The following is a 10725-nucleotide window of genomic DNA, read 5'->3' on the forward strand; positions in this document are numbered from 1 at the left end:
CAGCTTCATTGAAACTTAAATAAAAAATAATGCGTTAACGATTCGTTACGATTAATGTTTATTACCATTAACAGCGAATATTGTATAAATTTAATTTTTTTATATAAAATTTACTCAGAAACGAAAAAAAAAAAAGATCTTGTCTGTTTATGAAATTATGTACCATCGTACATTATTTTTTGCGTAATGCAATTCAATTCAGAAAATTGCTTTATCGAGTTAGAAAAAAAGATATTCCTATTTCCCTTGTCTAGTAAACAAAACAAACGTAGCGTAGATAGTCATTCTTTGATTCGCTTCTTTCTCGCGAATTGAAATTTGAAATTGGGCGGAAACAAACAACGCAAGTCATTTTATGTCTTATATAAAATAAAGATAAACATGTACGCAAAAAAAGTAATCTTTTTACTTTGATAAAATATTGATTCTTCTATAGATTCGCGTTTAAATTTATAAATTTCATTTTTATTAATAATATACCAAACTTAGCGAAAGAGATATTAATTATGGTATAACGGAATATAATTCGTTGGAAAAATTAATGTTTACGTTACGTTTGATTATTGTAATGCATCTAAGATGATAAGTAGTAGTTTTCTATCTAAAAAAACATTATTCAAATGAACGTAGGAGAAGAATTTGTTTCGCAGATAAGTTTCATCCGTTCGTATTGAAAGAAATTTGAATCATGTAGTAGGAAACTTTATTTACGTCATTTCCCACCATATTGCGCGTAGTTCGTTCTTCCGTCACTCGCCATCTTGTCTTTGACGTGAGTGGACGCGTGCCATTTAATCTGAAATTAATTTTTCCGATTCGAGTGTTAATTTCACGTTTCTGGAAGTGCTCAACAATTAAAAAAGCATGAGTTACGGCAGGCCACCACCTCGGATCGACGGGATGGTGTCCCTGAAGGTGGACAATCTGACCTACAGAACGACGCCCGAAGATTTAAGACGCGTGTTCGAAAGATGTGGCGAAGTCGGCGACATTTACATACCCAGGGATCGTTTTACTCGAGAAAGTCGCGGATTTGCGTTTGTCAGGTAAATAAAAAATGAAATTTTTCTTCGTATTTGTTGATGGTGAATCTTATGGAGCACAATATGTAAGCGTGACGTCATCACACTGTTTGAACAGATATACTTCAACTGGCTGATACCAACAAATGTTGCATGTGTTCGTCGCGTATATTATTTATTGATATGTAGTGATAAAAGAAACGGAATCTCATTTTTGCGAATCTTCAGATTTTACGATAAACGAGATGCAGAAGATGCGTTAGACGCAATGGATGGAAGATTGTTGGACGGCAGGGAACTTCGAGTACAAATGGCACGATATGGTCGACCAACTTCTCCACATCGAAATCGTAGCAGCCGTCGTCGTGGAAGGTAAGTTATTATTAGTATCATGCCTAGTTTTTATAAATCTTTAAACATGGTAAATTTATCGCTTATTCTTTTCGTAGATCACGCAGCAGAAGCAGAGATCGTAGACGTTCGCGTTCCAGATCACGTAGTAGATCTAGAAGTCGCGATAGAGATCGTAGGCGATCCTACAGTCGTAGCCGCAGCCGCTCACGTTCCGATAGTAAGAGCTCGCGTGGAAAATCACGTTCTCGTAGCAAGTCTCCAGACAGGCAGAAAGACAGTCGTTCTAAATCAAGGTATGTCTTTTAAATGTAATTAGAGAATAACATATCTCTGTTGCAATTTTGAATAAATATTCACTTGGTGGTATCTTTTTTTATACAGGGACTGAAGTAACTGAACCATATGCGAGTACGACTGTGAACAGATGCACGTGCCGCGAGTGCAGAATTATCGTTTCTTGAGAACGAAAAGGTATTCTATTACCCTCTATACCTAGAGCAACACTGTCGCACGTTCACATTTCTTCTATCACTTACATATTAATTATGACGACGCACTTCTTTGGGTTGAAAAAGAACCCAAACTAATTTTAATGTAATGTATCTAGACCATGAGTTTTAACAGACTCATGAAGATTCTCGTTTGCAAGTTTTCGTAATTATTCTTACTTCGTTAAGTGACATTGTCACAAGTAATGTTTACTTTGATCAGAAGAAAGTAAATATATTCTGTTTTTTCCACAAACAATGCAGCTGTTGTAACAACTAAAACAGCATCTTCTGATCATTGAATTTAAGTTCATTATATCCTTAATAAGAATTTTAGAATGTGCACTAGCACTATATACTTGATGTTTGTTTCTGCTCTGAACAAACAAGTAGAATATTAAACTTTGAAACTAGAGCAGAAAACATTTGAATTTACACTTGATGAATAAAGAAAAAATTATTATTAGTTCGATCGTAACAAGGTTTTTTTTTACGTTGAAGTATAGTGTGCACAACTTCCAGTACTCGTCGGTTTAAGTCGGTTATAAATGATAGAAGTTTGTTCCTTTCTTCCATCTTTTCCATTTCTTTGATCTTGTTATAACTATTTTACGCCATATGGCATATATAAGTAACAACAGGGAAGCACCCATTTCCATAAAATGTCCATTATGAAATTGTTCGAACCAAGCAAGGTGGATTAGATATTCCTGGAAATACATCAGGGTGTTGATGTGTAATGGTATAATTAGCAGGTAATGTAAAACGTGTGCGGTCGATTGAGTCCGACTTCTGTACAAATTTTGGAATTCACTTTTAAATTTCAATAATTCGTTGACTTTCTATTATTTACAATTACAACTCTGCCGATCATAATAAACCAAAAAGAAAAATTAAAAATCGTGACGCGTACGAATTATAGAAATAAGTTCTGCGTTTCTGTAATAGTATACAGATTTATTTATGTAAGTTTGCCATTTATAATAAAGTGTAATAAAATGCAGAAGACGGAACTGTTCGCATAGTTTTAGACAGTGATTAAATACTAAGTATATAACTGTAGGCAATCCGGCCAGTCGTGCTATCTCTAAATTTATTTGCTAAAACTCGTTTTGCATGATAGTCGATTATTTGAGTTTAAGTAAAATTTCATTAATCTTCAAATAGTAATTTGGTATAATGTAAAACGTGTAAATATTACTTATCTGTCTTTCTAACTTTCATAGAGATCTATGTTCCGTATATCCAAATGTTTAATATCTATAATCTTTTCAAATTTTTCAATATTTATGTAGTATATTTATGAATTTTAAAGTATTCCACGTATTGAGAATAAAAACATTGTAATATTCACAAATGATATTGTGATCAGAAAAATAATAACAGTAACTCAACACTCTGTTAACAAATTTTTAGTCAAGACCTGATTATAGTCGCATATGCTTCGATTAAAAAATATTCCACACCTTAATTGCTAGAATAATACTACTCGAAACTTTCGCCGTGTTTCTAAATTGAATATTAATAATTCTATTGAATTTAATAAAATTCGATTCTGCATAGAGTAATGCTTTAGGGATTAATTTATCAGTTCGTTTAGGTATTAGATTTCAATAAAAAAAATTAAGATAATTAGAGTATGGTTTGATATTAGCATATTTTTATTTATGCACAATCGGTCGAACGTCAATATCTTCGAACAAAAGAAAAGAAAAAGAAAAAAAAAATTTATCAAAATCCTCACACACGGATATGACACGCTTATTCGTTATAACTAAGTTGTAATTTTATGGTGCCACAGGCGGTGGAAAGGAGTGGCGTGGCGAGTGTAGCCGATGATGGGGTAGCTGAGAGTAAGCAGTAAACCGAGTAGCAGGGCTGTAAGCAGTTTGCAGTAGCGAGCGGTTGGTGGTCTGGTGAAAGCAGGTTCGCGAGTCGATCAGGGCGAGAAAAAGAGAGAAAGTGTGAGCGAAAGCTGTCTCTCTGGGGGGTCGGCGTGCAGAAAATTGCAGAGGGTACGGTCGAATGCAGAGAAAATAAGCAGAGAGCACAACCAAAGCCACGCGGTTGCTGGTCTCGGCCACCGTCCGGTTTGCAGGTAGCACGTGAGCATCACCAGACCTCGCGAGCAACAACTCACATTTCAACTGTTACGTCTACCAGTTACTTCGCGTGTTACTTGACGATCACTTCCAGCAATGGCGTTCATTAGAGACGAGCGTGTACTTTGCTCCCATCTATGTAGGTCAATTCGTAAGTTGTACGAGGTTAAAGTCGATTCTTTAATTACTTAATTACTAAATATCTTGGTAATTATTTGAGATTACCATCTCGTGGTACAAATTTACTTCTTATTTTCGTTTGAAACTTAAATTTGTTGTTTCGAAAATGCGATAATTGCTGATGAGGCTACGGACGATATCAATTCAATTTCGTAAGATTTTATTTACACCTTTTTTATTAATCTTAGTAATTTTGGGACGAATAATTTTATAATACAACTGTTTCAAGGTTTCCGCGAACAAAGTACCTTTCCGGCGTAAATAGTTTCGTTCGCGTCTATGAAAATCTAAATTCGATTGATCATCGCTTGAAACACTTGCCGCCACTTTGTATATAATTGGGAAAGTTGAGTGAGGGTGGGGGATGGAATCCTTTCGCTTTTCCTGTGTTTCTTTTTCCAGGTGTCAGCAAACGTCGATAGAGTAAGTATTTTAGAGGTAATGTGGTGTTGGAGTATACAGACGATTAATTTCTTTTTTTAAAGCAAAGGAATGAATCATTGTAGACAGATGGAGGATGCAATCAATAAAGACTACCATACTAAAACAAATGGAATTTATTATTTTTGATTTACTCATTGTTTTAAATGGAAGAATAGAAACCCTCTTAATATCCAAGAGCATTTTCTTTACGTTTTCTAAATAGCGTCTATGGAAGTAATAAGAATATTTTCATTATCATACTGACTAGTTCAACCATAGTGTACAATGTGTCATACATATGTTTCTTAACAACCTAATTGTAGTATTGACATATTGATAAACGTTACTATAATTCGTAAAAATTCAGTACTTAAGAAAAAATACCTAAACTATTTGGAGAGATTTGGAATTAATTCGTTTAATTAAAAATATGTGCATGCAGCTTTAAATACTAGCGTAGCAGATTGTTTGTTCTTATCCTTATTCTATATGGATTTTCGCTTTCAAAAAGCGGAAAATTACGTAAAGTGCGATTGCGACACCATGTCCAGCAAAGTATACGCTTTTGTAATAATGTAATGATTCTCCAAAATCTAGCAACAGGAATGGTACTCCTAAGTATGCCATACAGGTTGTTTTCTCATACCATAACAGCAACTGCCATCCTTTCTTAGCCTGAAAATAAATGTTAAATGAATCGAAATTATAGCCGAGAATTTTAAGTGAATACGGGAAGTGGTACTTACCAAGCTATTTTCTTCGCTCTGTTGATAAAATTTCATACCTATATCCTCGCTCAACAAGAATATAGGAATTTGACAAATGCAGATATAATAACCAGCTGACCAACCATGCCAGGCAGCAGAAAGTGTAAAAGTAGCAAGAGTTCGTAAACTTTTATATGGAAACCTTTTATATACATAAACACCCATCCAATATTGAATACATGCATTCCATGATTTCATAGCTGTCCTTGTGGAATGACATTTTTCTAACTTCCAAACGTTCATATTATATACGGTATCGAAGTTAAATTCTTTATCCTTCAATTTTTCTGGCACAGTAGATCTATAGAGTTCGATTGATTAGTTTTTGTTTCGGATTTAAATAATAAAAAAAAAAAAAAATGCACTTACAAAGTTTCAATGGTTTTATAATCTCGTGGTCCTAATCCTATTGCAGGTTTGCATTCTGCAGGATATGCTCCAAGTCCAGCCATTTGGCAAGCACATTCTGCAAGAGCCATACCAATGTACATTCTTAATTTAAAAGTAAGAAAAGTGGGATACATATAAAAGTATCTGTACAGGAAGGCCCGCTCTGCAAAGTCCTCTGTCAGAACATACTGAAATTAAAAAAAAAAAAACTTCAAAATTACTAATTATATCTATTTTTAGTATTTTAAAAGTAGTGATATTACTCTGGTAGGGTATAATTCACTTAACACGAGATATAATACAATATAACATGCAATTTGCTTAAGTTTATACAATGTAAGAGGCCATGGATCCACATATTTGGAAAATGGTCTATGCAAATGATCCCAATATGTTCTGTATCGATAATATGGGCCTAAAAAAAAAAATATTATATTTAATATAATCCAAGAATCAGCTTAATTAGAGTTAACTATAGTATTAAAATTACCAGTTAAGATTCCCATGTAGCTAAAGCCATAGTGGAATACATCCAAAAATCCAACATTTTGTATAGCTTCAGAATTCAATCCTTCTGGATCATTAGTTGGTGGATTAGTAGCTGAATTTATTTCAAAAGCTAATCCAGATAATTTTAATGTTAATATCATGAGAACAAGATTTGTGTGAGATGGTGATGTTGGTAAACCAACATAATCTCCTAATCGAAATATAAAAAGTAAATAAACGAATGAAAATGTAAAGCTAGCCAGGTGACATTTCCTGTAAATAAAAAATTATTAAAATTTAGTATTAATGAAGTTCTCATTTAGGAAAAAAGGGATGAAAAGTAATATTTAAGAGCTTTTAAATCAATTTTTTTTTAAACATTATATAACAATATGTTAAAATAAAATATAATTTGACAAAAGATGCCTTTTAATATTCTTTAATAATAACAATTTAAATGTATACTTAGTCCATGTATATGTACATGTATATGAAGTCATTAATAATGAGAAATGTGATGATTTTAATTTTAATCAATGCAGCAGTGTGTAAGAACTTGAACTTTGACATTAACACATTTGACTATTATCAAGATATTGATGTCCTTTGATGTTGAAATTGCCACTGTTAATAATTCTATGCTTTCAGACAAATTTCTGTCAAAAAAGCTCTGAAATATATTTCTATAATTTTAGTCAAACACATAATGAAACTTACTTTTATTATTGTATACTGTGATAAGATCAGTATCAAACGGAAAAATACATATCAAACAAATAGCAATTATTAATATTTTTAGTCATGCAAAAACATTCTAAGCAAATTTAGCACAATTTTTATATAATGTTACAACACTCTATTAACAGGATAAAAAATATATTAGAAGAGTTATAAAAAATAAACGTATGTTACATTTATAAAATTAAATAAGTTATCGAAATATCGTACTTTGGTGAGAGCTTGGTTATGATAATCGTATTAATCAGAGTACAGATTATAGGGTGAATTACATGACTTCCAGAAACGATTGTAGCCAGAATGAATCCCATGATTGTACACATCCATTGTTTCACGTAGATATCCTCGATTTTTCTGTACAAAGAACCGACAAATACACAGAATAAAAGTATTCCAACATAAATGACATCCGCCCAGAACATCGTGTTAGCTTAACTGCAGAAGCTCGACTGTCTCCTGCTGTCTCCCTTACTGTATTGTATTTCACTCTGCATAAAGAACCGCTATAGGTAGTCTAAAGGACCTTTGTACTTTGCAGATACGTTGCTCGTTATTAACGTGCAAAAATTTATTCATTCGCATTTTTACGCGCGTTTATTAAAATTTAATTTTTAGAAATATTTTCAATTTAATTATTAGATTTGTTTTAGATTGTAGAGAAAATAAACTACATTATTGATTTTTATTCGTTCGTAGATATAAAGACGAAAAATGGATTGTGGGATAAGTGGTGGGAAGTAAGATAAAACTTCAATTACTTCAATTACTATAATAATTGTATTTATACAAACAAAGACATCTTCATCAAACGCATATTATAAATTGCGTGAATTGATTTAGTCAAATAGTATCAATATGAAAGTAGAGTTTGAACTGCTTGCAATGTTAATGTAATAGAAGCAGTGACAAAATATTTGTAATTGACTCGAATTTAAACGTCCTAGGATTTTTTGCCGAGTGCTTTTTGCGTAAGCTCCGTTTTCTTCTGTTGAGCAAGTTCCTTCTGCTTCTTTTCAACTTCCCGTTTTTTCGCCGCCTCTTCTCGTTGTTGTTTAATTATGGCTAATCGTGCTAGATCCGCGCGAGCTTCATCGGTTTTACCTGCAGCATGTAGTTTCTGATAATTAGCATATGCTCTCTGCTTTTCTAATTGCTCTCTACAAAAGACAAACTCATTAATTTTTAATATGTACAGATTTGCTGAAATATTTAATTTTATCTATCGATGTTACCGTTCTCTTCGAGATAATTCTGGTTTTTTCAAGGCTATAGACTTATTTAATTCTGATAATTTTTTTGTTTTCTTTTGTACTCTATTTGGATTTTCAACTTGAATTAAGTTTTCTACACCTTTTGCCTTTCCCTGTAAATACCAAATATAAAAATTACCATTTCTTAATTATTAGAAATTTCTATCTAACGTATTACCTCTGCTTTAGATTCTGATTCTGAATCACTTTCACTATCAGTTTCTGAAGCACTAAGAAAAGGACTTTTAGGTTCCTCACCACCTTCGTCGCTGGAGTTTGCATCATCACCTTTACATTTCTAAAAAAAACAATTTCATTATAACTTTTAGATAAGAAGCATTCAGTCCGTATTAATGAATCTTCATTTACCAGCTTCTTAAGTAATACAACATTTATGCAATATTTTCAAAAGGGCAAACGCGAGAGGAAGGAGGCAGAATAGGTCATTTTAGGCCTCTAAAATTGCTTTGGACTTTAACAAATTTTTAAGGTTCTGCTTGATCTTGCAAATGAAATTTGCACCAACATACAGTATCGTGTTCCATCAAATGACAGTTCGACCTTACGTACTTAACAATAATATCTAAGCTGTCGTACTGTCGATTAACCTAAAAATACTGACTCTCATATGGAATTTTATTTCCTCCTGACGTCGCTGCTCCTCCAACTCCTCAGGATTAGTAAAGTGGCGATTCCGGCCTTTGTGACCGACAAATTTACCTGCAAGAAAATTGCATTTGATCCAGATTCGTTCTTTGAGGTCACAAAGTACGAAATTGCGTTTTCCATTCGATAAAATGTGGTGGGGACAAGGAAGAGTAACTTTTTTAAACGAAAACTGTAATAATTTATGCGCTTACCGCGCGGCATTTTTTTGGAGCGAAGGCTTGCGGCAGTCTAAATAATATTTTACAGAAATTTGAGACTAGTTTGGTCTTTTTTTTTACTACGAAAGAACAAATTCGTTTGATGTCAGATCAACACTGCCCCGCTGCTGATTTCAACGTCAACTACAGGCCAGTGTGGCCAGATTCAGAGATGCCAGACGGAGCCCTGGGTGCACCGGGGACACCTCATTTCACTTTCTCACACTATGCCAGATCACGCGTACGTGAGCTCGTACGAATTTCGGAGCGGATGGACTGTAGGACGATCGGGAGAGGTCAGTGGTAATAGTACACGTTCGTTAAGTAAAAAAATCGAATAATTACATATACATGTACATATATGTTGTTCAAAATGACTACCTCCAGCTTGGAGACAAGCATTGCACCTATCAATGACAAAATAAGTGGCTCGTCACGATTTGCTGGGTTTTGATTTAAGATTTATCAATTTTGATAGAAAAGTTTTACATATATATTTCAAGGAGCAATAACAAACACCTGTTACATAATTCATTGCTTCATACATCTTTCCGTTGTAGAATATCGCTAGGGATATTGGATATGTTAGAAATTTGGACGCGAAAATACACGGAAACTTTGTAATAAGGATTTATTTTAACAATAAAAATACAATTTGTAATGTGTTAGAAGTTTCGCTACAACGATACGAAAACAAATGGTTCTTGGCGTCGTTTTTAAAGACGAGACTTGCCTTCTCATTGGTTCCCCAGTTGGGGGTAGTAAATCCTGCGTTTCGGAATGTATTCGCAAGGAGTGTTTCCAATGACTTTACTACCGCGCTTTTCATGTAACTGTCGCTGTCAGTATGGCCAGATTTGGCGTAATTGAGTGCATCGACGTCAACACTAGAAATGACAAACTTTCTTAGCGTCATTAATATATCTTAAAATAAGTAATTTTTATTATAACCTTGAACGCATAGCTTAATTTTTGTCTAGTAGTTTCTTATCTTGTATGATATAGTTCATGCTTTAATGCAGTTTAATCATAGAACTTACGGAGAAAGTGTATGTCTATGGATTTAATAATATCGCATACCTCAAAGAGTAGAAACACAAAAAGGCGTAACTCCCTATTTAGAAAGCAACGAAATTATACATCTAATTTAAATGTCCATTCGGTAATAACCGACAATCTTCGGTAAAGTTGAAATATTTAAACGTTATTAATTTTGCGTTAATTCTATGTTGGATTTATCCAAATCTAGTTATAGACAGATAATTGTCTTTCAGTTATCGTACGATCATTGTTTTCTAAAAATAGGAGAAGTGAACTTGATATATTCTTACACGTCTATTGTTTCATACATATTCATTTAAGCGAATTAATTCTTTTTCCTTAGTACTTACGTTTCTTTTTTTTATTTAAGACGTATTAGTTTTGTGTTTTCTAAAAGCATTATTTTCTTTAAAGGTGTATTTTTATTACTATAATGCGCTTCAAAATATAAGGTAGATATGCGTGCCCTTAATGGTTTTTATGAACTATCGAATATCCTATATTTTTATATCGCGACATTCGATAAATCAATTCTTTCGCGAATGTTCTTATATGTTTATAGATTTAACAACAAATCATCCATCTGCCAATAATCAGATGCATTTGGCACGGACG

The 10725-nt window shown here is 33.2% G+C and overlaps 3 protein-coding genes across 3 annotated transcripts; 1 reads left to right on the forward strand and 2 right to left on the reverse strand.

Moving 5' to 3' along the window:
* The first annotated feature begins 733 nt into the window (after nucleotides 1-733).
* On the forward strand, nucleotides 734-4697 carry Sc35 (SR family splicing factor SC35). Its single transcript, XM_076770431.1, has 5 exons — nucleotides 734-1046; nucleotides 1251-1394; nucleotides 1472-1669; nucleotides 1758-1847; nucleotides 3666-4697. Exons 1-4 carry the CDS (start codon nucleotides 865-867, stop codon nucleotides 1762-1764), a joined length of 531 nt encoding a protein of 176 aa, XP_076626546.1. The 5' UTR covers nucleotides 734-864; the 3' UTR covers nucleotides 1765-1847; nucleotides 3666-4697.
* A 16-nt stretch (nucleotides 4698-4713) lies between these two features.
* On the reverse strand, nucleotides 4714-7437 carry Frj (membrane bound O-acyltransferase domain containing farjavit). The gene is made up of 6 exons (XM_076770429.1): nucleotides 7164-7437; nucleotides 6217-6488; nucleotides 5990-6141; nucleotides 5706-5914; nucleotides 5316-5637; nucleotides 4714-5244 (listed from the first exon to the last, which is right to left on the reverse strand). The coding sequence occupies exons 1-6, from the start codon at nucleotides 7373-7375 to the stop codon at nucleotides 5050-5052; spliced, it is 1362 nt and encodes a 453-aa protein (XP_076626544.1). The 5' UTR covers nucleotides 7376-7437; the 3' UTR covers nucleotides 4714-5049.
* Nucleotides 7438-7711: 274 nt separating this feature from the next.
* On the reverse strand, nucleotides 7712-9264 carry LOC143344404 (uncharacterized). Its single transcript, XM_076770430.1, has 5 exons — nucleotides 9064-9264; nucleotides 8826-8923; nucleotides 8382-8501; nucleotides 8186-8316; nucleotides 7712-8110 (listed from the first exon to the last, which is right to left on the reverse strand). The coding sequence occupies exons 1-5, from the start codon at nucleotides 9071-9073 to the stop codon at nucleotides 7894-7896; spliced, it is 576 nt and encodes a 191-aa protein (XP_076626545.1). The 5' UTR covers nucleotides 9074-9264; the 3' UTR covers nucleotides 7712-7893.
* Between the last annotated feature and the right edge of the window lie 1461 nt (nucleotides 9265-10725).

This window comes from Colletes latitarsis, chromosome 8, assembly GCF_051014445.1.
Source record: "Colletes latitarsis isolate SP2378_abdomen chromosome 8, iyColLati1, whole genome shotgun sequence".
Taxonomy (NCBI): Eukaryota; Metazoa; Arthropoda; class Insecta; order Hymenoptera; family Colletidae; genus Colletes; species Colletes latitarsis.

Excerpts from the sequence above, each read along its gene's own strand:
- Sc35 (XM_076770431.1), top strand. The coding sequence starts at position 865 with ATGAGTTACGGCAGGCCACCACCTCGGATCGACGGGATGGTGTCCCTG. Across the intron at positions 1,047-1,250 it reads CGCGGATTTGCGTTTGTCAG|ATTTTACGATAAACGAGATG; the intron begins GTAAATAAAAAA and ends GCGAATCTTCAG. Across the intron at positions 1,395-1,471 it reads AGCAGCCGTCGTCGTGGAAG|ATCACGCAGCAGAAGCAGAG; the intron begins GTAAGTTATTAT and ends TTCTTTTCGTAG.
- Frj (XM_076770429.1), bottom strand. The coding sequence starts at position 7,375 with ATGTTCTGGGCGGATGTCATTTATGTTGGAATACTTTTATTCTGTGTA. Across the intron at positions 6,489-7,163 it reads ATAACCAAGCTCTCACCAAA|GAAATGTCACCTGGCTAGCT; the intron begins GTACGATATTTC and ends TTTTATTTACAG. Across the intron at positions 5,245-5,315 it reads AGAGCGAAGAAAATAGCTTG|GCTAAGAAAGGATGGCAGTT; the intron begins GTAAGTACCACT and ends ATTTATTTTCAG.
- LOC143344404 (XM_076770430.1), bottom strand. Across the intron at positions 8,502-8,825 it reads AAATAAAATTCCATATGAGA|AAATGTAAAGGTGATGATGC; the intron begins GTCAGTATTTTT and ends TGTTTTTTTTAG. Across the intron at positions 8,111-8,185 it reads GAATTATCTCGAAGAGAACG|AGAGCAATTAGAAAAGCAGA; the intron begins GTAACATCGATA and ends TGTCTTTTGTAG.